This window comes from Bombus vancouverensis, chromosome 6 (assembly GCF_051014615.1).
Source record: "Bombus vancouverensis nearcticus chromosome 6, iyBomVanc1_principal, whole genome shotgun sequence".
Taxonomy (NCBI): domain Eukaryota; kingdom Metazoa; phylum Arthropoda; class Insecta; order Hymenoptera; family Apidae; genus Bombus; species Bombus vancouverensis.
The window spans coordinates 11,212,319-11,231,127 of NC_134916.1; the positions used below are offsets into that span (position 1 = coordinate 11,212,319).

The window sequence follows — 18,809 nt, forward strand, 5'->3', positions numbered from 1 at the left end:
TATTATTTCTGTAATATTATGAAACGGTCGATAATACCGGCCAGTATCGTTCCTCTGATAAATTAAAGATATGAATTAATGATATCAAAGATATTAATGCTGGGATGATGTAACTCTTGGGAAACAGTGCGAATTGTTTCAAAAGGACGAGCCCTTTTGTTGAATCTGGCCGAGGAACACGATTCTCACTTTACAAAGAGTCGAAGCAACTTTCCAACACAAAAGTAATTTATTCTGATTTAAAGTCTACCGTGAGTCTATAGAGAAAAGGGAAATTAATCTCGTCGAAAATGAAAAAGGTTTTACTTTTGTGCGATGAAATACCAAAGCATCATGACGTACAGTTAACCCACGCTCTTCGTCTCTTCTTTCACATTTTTTCCACCATCGCCAATGAAGATATTCAGTCAATCGTGCGTCAGAAAATTTACTTGCAAGCCATCCTCTATCATCTCATGAAAGGGCAAATTTCAAATTCAATATGTTCTCCGCGTCAAAACTATGTCTTCGTTTGATTCTCAGACTAAACATACATTTTTCTCGCCCTTTTCGACATTGCAAAAATATCGAATGTGTAATTATCATGTGTGATTGCAATTGCTAAGATCGATACGTAGAATTTGTTACTATTGTGCGAAATAACTGGTTAAAATTATAGTAACTTGTGACCTGGAATATGTAAGATTTCACTAATAATATTGAGCAATATGCGTATATTTTATAATACATTTCATCTTCGATAATAATACAAAGGGGTCCAAATATTTATGGGCAGCAAGTTAATTACACCAGCTTCTTGTCGCAAAAATGCAAAGTAGGTCGAAAATCTGTCCATTACGAAGCATTTAGTGACTTCAGTGGTGTCTACTATTAATCCCTATCTTCCGCTTGACAATTCACTCCGTCTGATGACTTATTAACCCGATTCGAAGTAACGATTGGGAAAGACCAGTTCTCGAGTCGTTGAAATACTTTGTTCGAGCAACAGGAAGAGGAGTATCGATCGACGAGGTGAAAAACGCGGAATGTGATAACCCGATATACATTCCCGTGCATGCGTATTAAGACACTTGCTGATTTTATAGGAAACGTGACAACGAATCGAAAATAATAAAGAAATGATTAATCGAGCAGAATTTTATATTCGCGCTTTATGTTTGCAATCCAACATGCATATCGTAAATATAGTAAATCGTACTAATAATCTGTCGACAGCATCACAGTTTTCTAAACTGTCTTATCAAAGAAATTGAATGCGAATTCTGAGACTCCAAGAAATCTATCGAGAATCTAAATCTGCATTGTAAAATCATCTGTAGCATTCGTGCAGCCAGATAATAAGAAATATGATAAAGACGCGACAGGTGTATATAGACAAAAGATGAATTAATTTTTGTTGTATCACATTGACAGCAGTATTATTGTAACATCGAATATGTGGATGCTTTATCCGAATTGAATTCAAAAGTAACATAACAGCTAAGCTTAAATTCGTTACTTTTTTTCCGGTGTTAAATTTTCAAGCGGTTTAAATTTGTTTTCTTTCTTTTATTATCGACTAACGTGAAAGTTTAAAAATCATCAAAAATACACTTGTCGTATTACTGCCGTGTGATCTTTAAATGTCATAATACTTATGAACGGTTATGTACCTACATGTATGATGGCTTGATCATCGACGACGCGGAAAAATCAACGAACCTGATATCCGAGCTGCAATTTGGTCGGCAATTAATTAATATTTGCATTCGCGCGGACGTTCGGTTGATGCGCGCACGCCGAATAGACGCGGTCAATATTTTCGAGCGGATTTACAAACAGCTGGGAGGCGAGGGTTTCTGCCTTCATAAAATACGGTCGTGCTGGCGATGCACTTGTACGACCGTACCCTCAGGTTTCACCGATGTTTCTTCGAACTTAGAAAAGCAAAGCAAAGTATCGTTGCTACTGCTTTCAATTGCTTTGATGGATGGGTATATCGAAAGCAGTTAGAAACGAAAGTTGTCGAATAGTCTACGAAAAGGATGCAGATTGTTACGATAGTTAGAAGAGTTAAAGAATTTCTGGTCTAGAAAATAGCGATCTACAACTCGGAGACGCTGAGACAAATGTGTGATTATTCCGAGCGTCGTTTGCTTTCCTATACAGTATTCCTCGGATCATTATAACTGGCTTTCGAGCTGAGAAATTACAATAATCCGGGATAAGGAAAGTTGTCTGCATGTCCTCAAGCATATTGCCGTATTTATGAATATGAATATTCACCTTTATAGCTCACGGTTCCCTCGTTTAGCAGAGCTAATGAATTTTCTGTTTTCCGTTGTATAATATATTTGTGGTTATTACATTGGCGTATATAGATGGCATTTTTTCAATGAGAACGGGTTTCAACGCAATCTGATTTGGTCCGTTTCATGTTACAATTTTGCACAATCCTTTTACACCCGATGTTCCATATACATTGTGCTTTAAGAAGTTGTTATGCTAATGAACTAGACGATAAATATATTTGCGTTCGATAAAACTGATCTCGTATTTCAACGCGTTATATTTTCTTTACAAAATCGCCAGTAAAAAATGTTTTCATTATCGATAACTAATAAAAAGAAATTATTTGCTTCTGTATCCTTTCTCAAACGATAGAAAGAAATCAATTTTCAAAGGGTTAATATATACTGCATAGTCTAAATAATATAAAACAGTATTTGTATCGATTTTATGTAATTAGAACAATTCCTATCTATTCGTAATGTTATCATAAACGTACAACGTAGAACAAAAATGTTTCGTTCTCTTTTTCAGTAACCAACCGCCAAATCCAACAATTGTAAACATTGAACGTAAGAAAATATAGTGATAAAACGGTGGAAATTTAAACGGTGGATTAATATAAAAATACATGACAGAAGACGTTACGATGATCCAGGGAACACTGCATCACTCTACGTATATATTTTGATTGTTTACGGAGTGATCGATCTTCGCTACGTTATCGGACTAAAATAGGGTCGTTAAAGAAGCGAGAATGGGAAAAGCACTAAGTATGCATGCAAGTTTTATCGGTGTTCTTTTAAATCCTGTTTCATACTCCGATGTTCTGTTCATCGAAACGAATTAAGCGGAATTGCCAGCGATATTTCGCGCGTCGCATCGACCAACTGTAATATCATTAAGCCAACGTTAAAACTGTGCCAAATGTAATTAATGCGCAGCATGGATTCGAAATTCGATTACCGACTGTTTGTTGTCCCAGTTCATTATCAGTTTTCCGGTTGCCAAGCATTCCAGAGGGAGCAATCCGGAAAAAAACACCGATCGAAAGAGAGAGAAATCGTTCGTTAACATACACGTTTTCACTTCCTTGAAACTCATTTGAGAATTTTATACGATAGTAGCTATACTCGAGAGATACACCGGTTCAGGAAAGTATTTGAACAGTTAGCACAGGACACTTTTACGTCGATATGGCATGTTATACGAAACATTTTGAAATTTTATTAGCACTGTAATCAGACTGTCACGATTGTACTGATCGAATTTAAAACCAATCGAAAAATGTACCGTACGGAATGTAAAAACATACAAATGTACGAATCACGTATAATTGTAAACACGCACAAATTACAAGATATTTATCGCGCACATGTACCGAATAAACAAAATTAGCGTACGGTATGAATTTCAGAATATTCTGTATAACACATAATATGTTCATAAAAGCCGCCTACAAGAATTCGAGAACTTTCGTCAGCCTGTTCATTCGTTTTTCCTTAATTAACGTAAAATGATTCTGAGCTTTCCTTTTAATTCGATCGAATAATGAAATTGAATATTTTATAACCATCGTCTGATATGTTTGCACACGAGGGTCGAAAAAATGAGTTTCAGATGTTACAGGCAACGCATTAACCGAGCGTACTCCTCTTGCCATGTGCCGTCTCAAATGTCATCTCCCGAGCGACGAACGGTAGATACAGACGTAACTGATCGAACTCACCTCCCTCTTCTTTGGAGGAACCTCTTGACATTCCCTTTTGCAGGTTCGCGGAAGTGGAGGGCACGAGTACCAATAGGAACAAAATCGTCCAGGCTAACGCATGCTTCTGCCTGGTCCAGCGAAACGATCTCTCCGGCCTTAAACTCCACCGTACGACGCTGGAGACGTAGCTGGTCGAAGAAGCGTCAGACACCAACCTGTCGCGCTGTGATATCTTGGAGGAAATCATCGTGTGATTTACGTCACGATTCACCACTTGTCGTTGCCCGCGTCTTGTTATTCGATCGAAACGTCCTTCCGTGCTTTTCTCGTCTAGCGTGGAATAATCGCAGCTTCGTCCACGAAGACGCTCGCAGAGATCGCAAACGTTGCTTTGATTTTGGCGATTCGGCAAGAAGAGAGAAAGTGGCGGTCCGTCGTGTCCTGGTGTAGCACTGCTTGACCAACAGTGACAATGACGGAGGACACTGTTCGCATCTTCGCTAGTGTCAGTCAGACGGCAGGTGGTTTCGCAGATCCAGGTCGTGGTGGAAGAACAATCGCTGACAGGGTTAGCGTTGGTCGAGAGACGGGAGGAGGTCGTGGCGGCAACCTTCGCGAGAGTCACGGCGATCGTCGACTCCTCGGACGCCGCTACGCTACCACCGAGCCTGCGCGTGCACCACGTTAACGGCTCCATGTTTGGATTTCTCGCAGATGATGGGCAAAAAATTTTCTGGATAATCGTCACTTCGAAGACGGACCTTCGAAGAACAGGATTCGATATTCTTCTCTGCCGTCTTTCGCCTACACTGACTCAAACGGCTCTCTCTCTCTCGCTATCTTGTCGTTCATCTTCCTCGAACTCGATCCAGTCTTCTGCTTCTTCTTGAAGATTTCTCGATGAACGTGTTTCTTTTCTTTTTTTCTTACTCGAAGAAGAATCGAAGATGCGGTGGATGAAGATTCGAGGAAGATCGACGAGACTCAGGACCAATTGGAGATTCCTGCGATCGATGGTAGAAGAGACATCTCTCCTCGCGCTGTTGTACAGTTGTTCGGGCTCAATCCTGTATCGAGGATGAGCCGAATATCAGTCCCTTCCTATGAAGAAATAACATCGATGACTAGTTGGGTTGAATGGCGCCATCGATTTCGACTTCGATCCAAGTTGAGTTTAATGAATCAAACCACAGGACCTCGCCACTCGTCTCACAGTACACAGTCGATTTTCTCTCTCCTTTACGAGAACACTTTCAACCTCCGCTGCTTAACACTTCCGCCGACATATGCGAATCGTCTTCGCGTCCTGTTTCTCCGCCGATATTCCCATCAATTAATATCCTGCAATCAGAGAATTATAACGTATGAATTATACGACTGGTTACAGGTATCGATTAAATATCGTCTTTTGTGCACGCATTTTATCATATACGTTTGAATTCGCCCGATTTCCTCATAGAAGGCTCGATTGAATAAACAGCCGCTGGGCGATGATATTTAACCGGAACCCGATGTACTTGGCGGACAAGGTAAATACATATCAGGAAATAAATGTTCGCATGAATTTTATGTAGGAAAACGTCAATATTTAACCCGGAGGGCGGACGCGATTTAATCGGCCACCGTCTGGCTAACGCATGCCCTTCACTGCGCTCGTCCACCACGATGAAGAACTATTTACGAGCCAATTTTTCTCCGACCTCGCTACATTCAACGTATATGTATATGTAATCTGGTATAATTACGGTTTTTTGTAACGTGTTCATCGATCGACTCGAAAATTAACGTGGATTAAATTCGATGTTTTTTAAACCAGAGTATCTGCGAATGAAAAGGTTATTGTTTATCGGGCGATTTATTCGGCTATATTACGCAGAAAGTTATCGATCCTCAAAGTTCTAAAAGACTAATTGAATCTAGTATGGATTCCATGTCATTATCGCGTATTATTATTATTATTATTATTATTATTATTATTATTATTATTATTATTCACGAGTATAGCCCGATAATACATTTTACATTACGTTCATTGCTAGACACGGACATTTCTTATACGAATAGAATTAAAAAAATGAAACGAGAGATGCAGGATTAGCTGTGTTATTCACTTGCGTAACGTAAATTTGAAGCTTACGCTTAAAAGAAATTGAAGAATCGAAACAAAAGTCCAGAATATCGACATAAAAGTTGGATAGCTTCGGATAATTCTATCCATGGGATGTCACTCACCATGTTAGTTAGTTTTTAAAGGTAACGTACCAGACAGAAGCCTTTTTCTTATGTGTCTAATGTGTCAATATTGTGTTCTTTATTTTGCAAGAAATTGTCAATTCATAGAACAACTACTACGCAATAAAATGATTGAAACTACCAAGGTATAGCTCCATTTTAGGTTTGTAATTATCTCGCAGAAAACTTCCAAATCATTTGGTTATGCTTAAGCAAAATGAACTCTCCAATTCTCTTGAAATAATAAATAATAAATTGAAAATATGAAATAATAAATCAACATTATGGATGTTTTTACGGATCTACCAATGTCAAATGTAAACTTATATCAAACGCAAAGCTTAAAACTTTACAAGAAACGAAGCACCTCGTTCCCAGCAGATCGTTTAAATTTTTATGATAAATTAAACAGTGACAATAGACTTATCGAAGACAAAGAGGGCTTCAACGTAAAATGTCTCGACTTTGACGCGGATGATTCTGAAGCTGTAATTGCCGAATAATACCTACTGTCAGAAACTACAGAAATTTAAAATAATATTAATTATACTACTCGTTATTGGATAAGCCATTGAAAAACTCTGTAAGAAAACGAAAAGAAATGAAATATACCTAATAGAAATAAAGCTACTCTTCCTTAAGAATAAAAATCTTCAAACTAAATTTATTCGATTTCGCATGATCGAGGTTTTTACGTAACATGGTCCAATTAAAAGTCGCTTGACTCTAACGGGAGATATTTTATTTCGACGGAGGTTAAAAGGGCACACCTCGCTAATAGTTTCTTCTTAATTTTCTTCGAATTTTTACATAGAGTATTGTGCCAGAGCAATTCATAAAGAGACAATCGAGGAATTGTTTGCTTCAGATAAGAAAATGTAGTTTCTTCAAATGTAGGTAATTCAAGTTTCTCGTATCATACGTGATATGCGGTACGAACAATGAGCATTTGATCGACAGTAAAGTTACAAGATCTTTTTCCATCCGGGAAAAATATCGTCTTAAAACGTTTCTTACATTTTTCTCGAAACCATGTCTTTTGGCATGGCCGTAACGAAATCCCCGAAACTATTGGGCTGGCAACTAAATATATTCCATGTCACACTCGACGTAATACGTATTCTCCCATTCGGCATAACGTATTGTACAATTTAGATGAATAAGAGTACTTTCACATCTCGATTATTTGTGGAAATGTTTGACGTGGGAAATTGAACGTTTCAGATTTTAGCTTGGAAAAGCGTAAATGAAACGTGAAGGGTGCACGACGCGAAGCGAAGCTATTTCCACGACATAATTACGATCACTTTAGGAAACGACGGAGAAACGTTGTTCTTGGGTCCGTTCAACGTCGTGCTAGATTTTCTCGAGTCAACGTTTATCTTTTTAATCCGTTTCGTAAATAATTTCCACTGGTAGAACTTTAAGGGAGATGGATAGGGTAAAATTGAAAAATCCATCTCGTTGCTCTTGTTACAAAAGGCTTCCGCTATGAGACACGAAAAACGCGGATGCGTCAGGCGAGAAGATCGACGGATCCCGGAGGCTATAAATCCAATTAAAATTGGAAAGTTGTGCGGCTGTTGTAACTGAGGCAGCTCGCGGCCGATTTGAGGGCGCACAAAGCTCGTCCGCTCGGCGTGTGTCGGCGAGCAATATTCGCGAGGACGCGTAGGATAGAGCATCATCGTCCAGGAATGTTTGTTTGCGAAATTCGCCGCTGTGGAGCGGCCAAACGGTGCTTTTCATTACGCGAAGCCCTATACACAGGACCCTTTTCGTTGGACCGCCGCCCACAGCGTCGCTCTCAACGATGTCCAGGGTTTACGTTGCCCTAGCTGCCCTTTCACTTCGTCACGCCTCTTTCCACACTCTATCTATGCAACTAGTATCAGTCTTTTTTATTACTATGTTATTTTATTTACAGAGATTTACTTGTACTGTTTTAAAGATCAATGGTAGGTTTTTATTTACCAGATCCTATATTTCTTCCGTTATTTATTAAACTTCCGCCTTCTATTTCTGTTGTTTTATGTCTATTACGAGGAAGTTTAATAAATACAATTGCGAACGCACAATTTGTTTCGTAAATTAAGAGCCTATAGATCTAGAACCTTTGTATAGAATTCTGCATGGATTTGCCATACTAATTGCAAGAATATTAGTGGATCGTAAAAGCACATTGGTAAGAGTGATTTGATTCGAATCGAATTAGGGTTGGTATTTGTCGGTTTACTCAAATTAATGGAAAAATTGGAGCTGCCTTCTTGTTACAGCGGTCCCTTCGATTAATAGACGTGACCATACGAGATTGAAGTAAATCTAATTCATTACTGTCAATCGGACACATATTCTCGCCAGCTCGGTACAGTACTTTTACTTTTACGACTGTTTCTAGCTTGAAATTCAACCGTCTGATTGGTCGGTACGAGAATCGTTAGTTTAGAAGCGGGACGCACTCTCGCTCAAAGTAGAATACTTAACGAGTTGGCTACTGAGCTAGCCACGTACTCTGTTCTAAGAATAGAGGAACATACTTCAATGAACACGTCATCCATCGTCATTCATCGCTACGAATTCAGGCCATCGAGTTTTGATAAAACTCATTCCCCGTTCGAACCGACCGTTTCGCGAGGCTTCTCCCTCTGGTGCTCCGTGCATCTTGAGTCGTCGCGAAAGCAACTAAAAGCAGCAACCGGCGAGACGTTTCTCCGTCCGACGCGTATGATATCTCGATGTCCACGCGCGCAGATACCCTCCCGTTCTACGCTTTATAACTGGAGAGGGACGATCTAATATTAGTTCCAGCGACCCGTGAAATCGTCACTCTGTTTTCACGATGTCGACCCTCTTGCAACTATAACGAAGAACGACTCTTTGACTTGTATTCGTTCGACTCTCGAGAAAGAGACCCGTAAATTAATAATCGAACCGGGTTCGTCTACCTCCTGATTCCAGACTCGTTTTGCTCGATCAAACGAAAGGAAAACACGGTTTGTCGATGACAAGAACGATAAACCTTTGTTTTGCTCTTCTGTACGGTGGAACGGTCCGCGCGAGAGTTCTATGGCTAGTTTCACACAGGAATATGTGTACCACGATAAGCATTCAGTGTTTCTAGTCACGTTCTAAAAGTTCGTATGGATTCTATGAAGTGTCAGTCGTGAATTAGAGATAAATATGGAATTAGAGCGATGCGAGTATATCTCTCGTTTCAGTTTAAATTTAGTACAACATTTGATTCGAATTATGGGAAAAGAGATAAAGAAGAACCGGTAGAGGAACGTTATTGTACTTTAACTAAACTGGGGATATATAAATATATATGTGTATGTGTGCGAGTAAATTCATATTTTTACGTGTCTAATTAGAAAAGGGGGAACCTAAGTAGAAAATTGTTTAACCTATTAAATATTGTAGCAAGTAGTATTCTTCGATATTTCACGTATATTTGCATGTTATGTGCATTTTGTATATTTTTACATCTTTGTATTTCCCACAAACTCATAAAAATCTGTCAGTCTAAATTATAACATGTAATATATAATAAAAAAAAAATCAAACTATTTCAAGATGAAATTGCAGCAGATGTACGAATGCTTGTGGGCGGTAACGATTGATGTAGGTACATCTCTGTGTAGAACTAGCCTATCCGTAGAAACGGCACAGCTCATCCGCGAGCACCGCCGACTAACACGGTATTTTCTACTTTCCCGCGGACACGGACCGTGGCTTGGAATGTCCATTCAACAGTCGCGATTCTCACGATCTCGAATAATTGTTTACAGTCGATCATACGGAACGGACGATGGCAATGTCCTCTACCCGTAAATTAGATTGACGTGAAGTAAAAAACGACCGCAGCATGCATCCATCCAGCGAACAATATCATCGTTTACGAGAGTAGGAATCGCGTGAAATCAACGATGGTACGTAATCTCGCGTGTTTCTTGTCTGACTTCTTCGATGAAGACGTCATCGCGTGGCGCCAACCGTATAAATGACCGACGAACAAATCATCGGCGAGCAAATACTCTTGGCAGATACCTAATCGTAATTTATGACAAAGGGGTAAGAAATTCACACGGTAAGTAGCTTGAACAAATAAGACGACTGCATTATGGACGCGTGCTTGCAAAACACCGTTCTGGTTACCATGACACTCGGGTTAAGTAACGTGATTCGATTGAAGGTATATTTTTCTTGCTAACGAGCGATAATTGATTTATTGCGTATGAAGGGGTCAGCCGGGCCGTATACGCGGTAGCACGCGCCCTGGTACCGAGCGATCCGCTCCATTAAATCTCCGCTGCCCCGTCCTCTCCGCTCCCAATACGCTTCTTACCACTTCGTTCAACCAGACGACGACGACGAAGATGACGACGACGACGATGACCGATAACGATCGTTGCCACCCATCGGATTGTCAATCGTTAACATCTCGTTCGTCTGGAAAGCTTCCACTTAAAATCGATTCGATCGATTGAACGTCGGTCGACCCTGGTGTCGAAATTTTCGTTTCGCGATCGGACAATCGATGGTATCGTAAGGCTGAGAATGTAACGCCGTCACCATCGTTTCTGTCAGAGCGTTAACATTTCGTCGCAAGTTTATTCTCCCAGTATCGTCTCGACTTCCCGTACACTTCGTCTTTACGGGATTTTTATGGGATGCGTATTTCTTCCAGCGGCAACAAAATTATACAGAGTGTCTATAATCTTGAAGACGAGCGTGTGTTATCTGGTCGAACGATCATTTATTCCGAAAGGTTGCGTAGAAGACAGCGAAAGGGGTAAGGGAATGCGGATTTCGATGGTTCCTGAGAAAACCGCATCGGGTGGAAAAGTTGCCAATTAATCACAAGTTATAGACTACTGGAAAAATCGATTGGCATTTAAAGCATCTACCTATCCGGTTCTCTGCCTCTCTTTCTGTGCGCGTGAACACCAAAACAAGCTAAAGAAGTAGCACTAACAAGAGTTTAAAAAGGCAGGGAAACTAGATCGCGTGACTATTCTCAGGACAAAGTAAATTTTAAAACGCGGAGGAACAGTTCGGGTAAACTGTAGGGAAAAAGAAGCGATTATGCTCCTTCTCTGTGTACCACGGAGAATAGGTAAGAGACTTTTCAGGGCATTGAAAAAAGTCGGAATGAAGTTTGTTCCGGCGTCGAAACGCACTGCAACGTAAAAAAAAAAAGGGGGAGCGAGAAGAAAAACTAGCGAGATACCTGTCTTTTACAAGCACTTCCGTGCGGCGTAGAGACCTAGAAAACAACTGGATTGTACATGCTTTAAACACGTTCTACGTTGTTCTCTATTATCGATCGTTCTACAACACCCGAGCGCGTGGGAAAAAGCAGAGGGCTTCGGTCCTTCGGGAAACGAACCGACGCAACGAAGAGCTGGAACAAACTCGCACGACTCGTATGTATATCTGTAAAAGGGGTCGCCGACCAAGATGTATGCATAATCGCGAAACTCGTCATAATGTAGAAACGCTTGTCCCACGGAGCAGCCTGCGGGGATGCTTTTTAATCACGCTTTTATTCGGTTGTCAAAGGAAAATACCTGGGTGGTGAAACGCCCTATTTAACATTGTAATGCAATATTATTGAGAAACATAAATAAATTGACTTACATGTCGTTTCATGGAGGAAAAATATATTTGAATAATAAATGCTCGATAGAAATCCACCGGAAAAATTAGAAAAATGACAGTGTTATAAATACGTACTTCAATTTCGTCGAAGTTTATGAGATTTTTAGGAAAAGCGGAGCTTGCTCACAAAGATAATTTCTCATAGGAAATCCCGCCTTTCGATCGAGAAAAATACAATAACGGATGACCACTCTTCGCAGCGTATTCCATCCGAAATGCTTCTAGCCTTCCTCTTGTAGGCTGACAGACGAGATAGCGCGACGGAAGCTAAAATATCCACGCGGGATGCAAATAAAGCCGACGTAGTCCGTCACATGTCGATTCGTCGCTTCGACACGTGCGCATACCGCTATTTATCCGTATCCGTGATACGTATCGCGCTAATCGAAGAATATATTTCACTGGGAACGATGAAACGTTCCCGGGATTCGAGATCGCTGTAATGGTTAAACATCAAACTCGAACGTTAACCGGTAAGTGGATTAATTCAACATGCCCAGAAAAGTTTCCACGACTGTTGTTATATCTCTTTTCTCGCAGGGATTATTGGAACAATCGTAGCGTGGTCCATTAACGACGGAGATCTTTCTTGATCAAATACGAACGGGGATGGTGTGACACAAACAGACAAGTCAGTCACTAGGAGTACATCGTGAAACGCGAATCGTTCTATTTACTCTACAGTTAAAGTTACTTGATAAAAATATACCAAACTAACAAAAAACATAAATAAATCAATCCAAATATTTATTGTTCGTATATTTTTGGAAGTAACTACAAACACTGAGTACGCTTAACGAGTACTGTTAACAGAGAGTACACTTATAGGTATTAAAACTACAAGCTTTACATAAAGCAACATTACGCGTTAGTTATACCGGTTCGTTTCGCTGCGTGTTTGTACCGCTGCTAAACGAGATTGTTCGTTTCTGAACAAGTAAAAATCCCCGGGAAAAATACAGGGATAATAAAAACGAACGAAAAACTAAACATACAAAGAGATAGGCAGTCTGAATTTTTCCGTGTATATCGAACGAACAAACGAATGTCGACATGAAAAAATCCATGAGCTCACGGATGATTCGCTTTAAAGACCGATTACCGAGTGCTCTTCGCTCGGATAGCGATTACGCGTCATCGGTTGGAAAAACATTTCAGTCAGATTAGCCGTACCGGAAACGGACGATCTGCCGCGCTTTTGATCCGTCGTCCGTCCGTTTTATGCGTCGCGACGCGGTCTTCCCGCGCCCCTGTGCCACGGTGCGTGCGTGCCGCGTGTAGTCGGTGCATCAAGTGAAACGAAGAACGAGGAAGATGGGTACATTGTTGGTCGCAGCGATGCACTGGAGTGGGGAGGATAGTAGCGCACACACACGGCGGCCAGATAGTGGGGAGAAGTAGGGGGTTGAAGGGGAAGGGGGAAGCAATCGACTCGTGAACGAGGCGGCGAGGGACGGAGTGGGGAAACATGGTGAAGTACGGTCGACGCGAAACACAGGAGAAGTACGGAGAGAAAGGGAGGGGGCAGTAGGCCGCAGGCTTCATTCACCACGCCGCTACGTTCTACTATGAAGTGTTTGTGTTCGCGTTTGCCGGTCCGTCGACACCGACCATCCGACCACGTTTATCTTTCCCTCTCTCACGCTCGGCGCTTGTTCTAATTCTCTCTCCTCGTCGCTCACTTTCGCGTATCACCTGTCACGCGCTTCAAACGGAAGTCTACCGAGACTAGGCATCGTATAATGGTGACTATCGCTAACTTGCAGATGTTTCGCATGCCTTTTTTCATACGTAATATTTCCTAGATTTAAGATGTCACAGGTATTTTACGTAGAACCGTGTTACGTGGCACCGTGGAAATTTGATAGAATCGTAGAAGATTTCGATAGAATTCTATGATTTAGTATGTCATCCGCGTGCCACAGCGCCGCGAGAATTTAAAGCTGTGAATTCCAACGGTCGGTGTTCCGTAAAAATAGAAGTCGCCTAGGGTATCGGTTCAACGCACTGAAAACACGGTAGCTCTTATACCGAATCGTAGCCGCGAAAGGAAACGGCAGGAAGAGAAGGAGATGGAGGACAGGAAGAAAAAGAAAAAGAAGAGGAAGAAGAGGAAGAAGAGGGAGCGATGCGTGCGAGAGAAAGAAAGGGTCACTGTGGAATTAGACGCAGGCCACGGTGTCTTTCTTTCCTTCGAAGCGGTACACTACGTCGCATCGAGCTTCTCTATTGTCTTTTTCGAACACGCTCGATGCGTGGTTGGTTATTCGCGTACCTACAGTGTTGAGGACCGAGTGAATGGGAGAGAAAAGATGGTCGATACTCGTTCTTCGTCGCTAAAGGTTCGTTCAAACACGGCCGGTAGTTCGGTCAAGTAGCAGGTAAAGCCGAATTTACACTGTTTCATTCTGGATGATCACAGCGGATGATTCGTCGTAATACCTTGCTTCCCTCGTTTCATCCGCAATGATCCTCCAATACGAACAGTGTAAATTCGGCTTTACCTGCTACTTGGCTGAACTACCGGCCGTGTCTGAACCAGGCTTAATGCTCGTTCGACTCCTCTCTCCGGTCCTGCCATTCCACGAGAAGAATCTCGTATATCGACTCCGCAGCCCCTTCTTCCTCGATTTAACGAGTCGAACCTTTGACCAATCGCTGGCGAGGATCGTAGCAAACGACGACGCCGCACCGAGTAATGGTACTTGAGAAGCTACATACGCACTACATTCATGGGTTTCTGGCTGGTGTCGCGTCAATAACTACGGAGGTCCATGAGCGAACAACAAAGACAATCACGTCACCTCGTTCCTCGATCCATCGCGGCACGCTCTAGCCGCGTGTCGATAGGTCTTGCGAATCTTTTTTTCCAACTTGTCTCGTTTTGTCTGGCTCCGCTTCTCTCGCAGACTTTACATTCGTACGCGACACTCCGTTCTATCTTGGAACGCAGTCGTTGCGCAGACTGCGTTCCTCGTCCTCTATTTGCTTCATTTCTCGATTTCCACCGAGTCGCACGCGGTCCCTCGCTTTCTTCCATACCGCGCGTTTTTCTCGCCGCGTCACATTCCTCCTCCACTTTCATAAAACGACCGCATATGAAGACCATAGAGAGAAAGAACACGACAACCAAACTTAAAATTTAATAACTAAATAACTATGTTATTAAAGTTGTGCCTGCATTTGTGAGATTCAATACGCAGTTTTACATCTTATTGAACATTCCAAAATTGTCGATTGTCCTGATATTAAACACGTACATGCAAGATTTGACAGAGGTTCGTGATCTATCTTTAGAAAACCAGGTATATTTTCGAAGCTCAGCCACCAAGGGCCACGAAAATACTAAAATCGACAAATATGGACGCGTCATGGTCTTTCGTATATGTTTAAACACACGATACCAAGAAGAAGCGCAAAGAATCGAGAATTTCGAGAGCAAAATTCGCGACATTTTGTAGCAAGCGGTGTACGCGACCTGTTTTCCGGCTACTTTTTCTCCTTCCCCTGAATAAATTTACATAGTAACGATGGGCCGCGCTTACGTTTACGGTTTACGTTGTACTAAGCTGCTTCTTCTCGCTGCCCTTTTGTAGGTCATACCAAATTTCGTCGTCCGAAACCGATGAAAAGCAGGATTCTCGTTAGATTTAGAAAACGCAAATAGTCACGTAATCGGACTACGACGACTACGCTTTTTCCCTTGTGGAACGCGGCAGAGATTCTTTTATTACGATTCGGTCGCAGTGCCGGTTGTTTTGAAAGCTAGAGAGTGCCACAGGCGATAAAGCCGAACGTAATGAGATATAGGTAATGCCAGCCTGGAGTGGCGACAAACACAACCAGTACCTCTATCATTGTGTAAATAAAATTACGCGCTGTACGAAGGTGCGCGTGCAAAGAGGAACGCACGCGCGTTCTCCCGTCCCGAACAGCTCCCTTCGTTGAATTCCTCACCCGCCCAGCGTCCATTATCTCGTCGAATCTTCGGCTTCCAATGCCCTCCGACGCGAGTTCGTATCGACCAACTTGGACTAGAAAACTCTGAAGTATACTTCGCCACCTACAACTATAATATTTCCATATCGTACTAAAACTGAAACTCCATATCGTACACGCGTAAGATTCTCAAAAATCATCCTCGCGATACAACGAGGTAAAAGTGGAGGTAAAAGTGGAGGGAAAAGTCGAGGTAAATGTCGAGGTAAAATCGAGATAAAACGATCGACGAGGTAAACGAGAGAAGAAATCCTTCGAATGTAGCCAACGGCCCGGTCAAAGGATCGATACCTGCGGCACGTCGTCCTTGTACGGGAAAACGTAACGAGGTCGAGTAATTTTCGATACTCGTCGGAACGGAGGAGGTCGTGGTGGATGCTCGCGGCGTCGTTATTTCAAAGTTTCCAGGCGGTTCGTAGGCGATACACGATATCCTGGTGCATTGTCAATTCGAGCATCCGCGCGGACCGTGAACCGTGGAACGCGCCATTCCTTGCCGCGTCCACTCCGCGCGCCGGCTCGCTCGTTCAATGAACTCCCCCGACCGTGGTAGCAGTGTGGAGTGGTGCGACGCATCCGAACGTTCCACCGCCACAGCGCACCACACAAATCCATGTGAGAACCACTGAAACGTACAAAGTCGCAGGCTCGAGGTGGCTCGGAGGCGGTCGGCCGCGTTCGTCGACGCCCGTTGCGTTTCGGCGAATTTCGGCCTGCTGACAGCAGTGCTCCGTTGCGGGAAGAATTCGAACGTCGCGTCGTCGCGTTCCTCAAGTGCGTGGCGCGCGCACGATCCTCGCCGGACGAGACAGACGAATAAATTAATTGCAATTTATACGGTCCCGGTACCGGCGACCGCGATGCAAATTCCAGGCTAGCCGAGGCTCTCTGTTGCGTCTCGCCGATTGCCTTTAACGCGGTTACAGCCGCCAGCCGTTAGCGAAAACAGGTTACATCTAGAAACCCGAAATAAGTCGACCAACGACCACGTCTCGCGGTACCATCTCTATCGTGTTTGAAATCTACAGTTTCTAGAAAGTAGCGATACCTGGTTTCTACAGGACGTTCAGAAAAATGTCAATTTATATTTTAATTCAAATTTCACAAGATTACTTGCGTATCGTTGTTGAATATCGTCTCGGTTATCAACGGAGAAATTATTCGATAATGGAAAAGAGCCCCATTGTGTCGGTAAATAGAGCATAGATTCGATCAGGTAGTAGAGACGATTCGATTGAGAATCACTGGCGTGTAAGGGTGGCTGAGTGAACCAGGGCGTGGGTGGATTATGCGGGTGGTGGGAGAGCACCGGGCGGGAGAAGCAAGGAAGTATGATACTACGCCGCAGTGTAAGGGCTGGTCGATCGATGCCGACCAAAACATTGCCACATGCCTAGCCAACGCGAACGCTCTCCAACGCGTTCTGTAACCCAATTGTTCGCCTAGAATACGTTTTCTAAACGCGATTACGTACACCGTGTTAGCGGTGGGCTCGTTTGCACCTGCAGACCCTGTTAAACGATGTTTGCAAAGGAAAAAAGCTGTTTACGCCGAGGAGATTTCGTTCCCTGAAATTCCTTATTTATCCTCGTTTAAACGTCCTCTATCGTGGCGTCGAACGAAGAAACGTTTCAAGAATGCCAGACAATTAAGCGGACAGTTTCGTGACCGAACGGATTAACAAGTTTTACTAGCTACTTTTTAATTCTCGAATAACAGGATATCAGAAGAGAATGCTCGCCGCAGAACTTTTTCCTCGTAATTCTTTTCTGTGGTTGTTCGAATATTTTAACGAGCATCATTTCCCCTCATTATCCGACAATTCGTTCCAATTATTTAAAAACGTTGCACCGAGGAAAAAGATATATTTCGAGCGCACGCTCCGTTGAGCACCTGATATCAACATCCCCTTTCTCTCGTTACGCCTCATTTTCCTCCATGTTTGTTAAAGGGAACAGCTCGTACGTGAATCCGATAACACTTCAGGTTCATGTGTACGGAATATTACGATGACGAAGTGCAAAAGATTTCTACGCGTGTCGAAATCTGCCACGTGCTCGCGTCAATAGGGAAGGATTAAGGAATTGTAACGTCGAGCTTACGTAACGCGGTATCGACTGGATCGCGTTGTATCGACGCGTGTCAAGGTGACGCTGCGAAACAATATCCGGATAATGAAATGTTTTTAAAATCCAGTGACCACAGAAAATGCACATATGTATTGGCAACAGCGGAAATGCAACGAGAAACGCATTAAACAGCTATTGTTGAAATCGAATGAAATTTGTCTGCGAAAATACCTCCAACTACGATCTTTATCTACGAAAACCTGAATCTCGTCAAATACTTGTTCCTATTAACGCAATTCGCTTTCGAAATATAATAGCAAAGTACAAGGTTATCGAGTTGCGATATCGAATAAGTGTCGTTTAAGCAGTGTAGATATTTTCGTAATAATCGCGGTAGATTTCCCATGAAAAACGATAACGCGCAATTTCGATGTCTACTAATTCAGTCTACTAGTTTACAAGAATTGTCAATCTTATCGAGACACGCCTCTCGGGGGGCGAAAAACAGTAACACGTGAGAAGCGATAATCGAGCAACTTTTGTTGAAAAGGATGAATAATAGCAAATTAGAGAACAAAATGATGACTTTGCGCAACATGTATTATAAAATCGCTTTTTGGCAACAGGAAATAAAACAAAATAACGAACAGTGTCTTTTATCTAGTTTTTTAACGTACTACGTTTGAATTGATAATCGTAATGACTATTCCATTCTACGAAAGAAAGTTAACAAAGCCAAATTAAAGTTTCAGCTAGATCGCTTTTAATCCTTGCAAATGTAAATACGATGTAATTTATTTTTTATAGAAACAAAACCTAAGGAAATGTATAATTTTGTAAGCTTTTTTTCTCGCGCAAGATAAAAATCC

At 42.2% G+C, this 18,809-nt stretch overlaps 1 protein-coding gene and 1 long non-coding RNA gene across 6 annotated transcripts in view; one reads left to right on the forward strand and one right to left on the reverse strand.

The window, feature by feature from the left end:
• LOC117155641 (uncharacterized) overlaps window positions 1–18,809 on the forward strand; it is a 153,762-nt gene that overhangs the window by 114,511 nt on the left and 20,442 nt on the right. The window lies entirely within an intron of this gene.
• The window catches only part of InR-2 (insulin-like receptor-like), a 109,100-nt gene that overhangs the window by 68,984 nt on the left and 21,307 nt on the right, over window positions 1–18,809 (reverse strand). For 3 of the 5 annotated variants that reach the window (XR_013058713.1, XM_033331813.2, XM_076619593.1), the window contains exon 2: window positions 3,998–5,320. Coding sequence is in view for 4 of the 5 variants with exons in the window: in XM_033331813.2 (XP_033187704.2) it covers window positions 3,998–4,676 (679 nt within the window). In the remaining variant the exon portion in view is untranslated. The other 2 variants (XM_076619594.1, XM_076619595.1) reach the window with 2 other exon arrangements.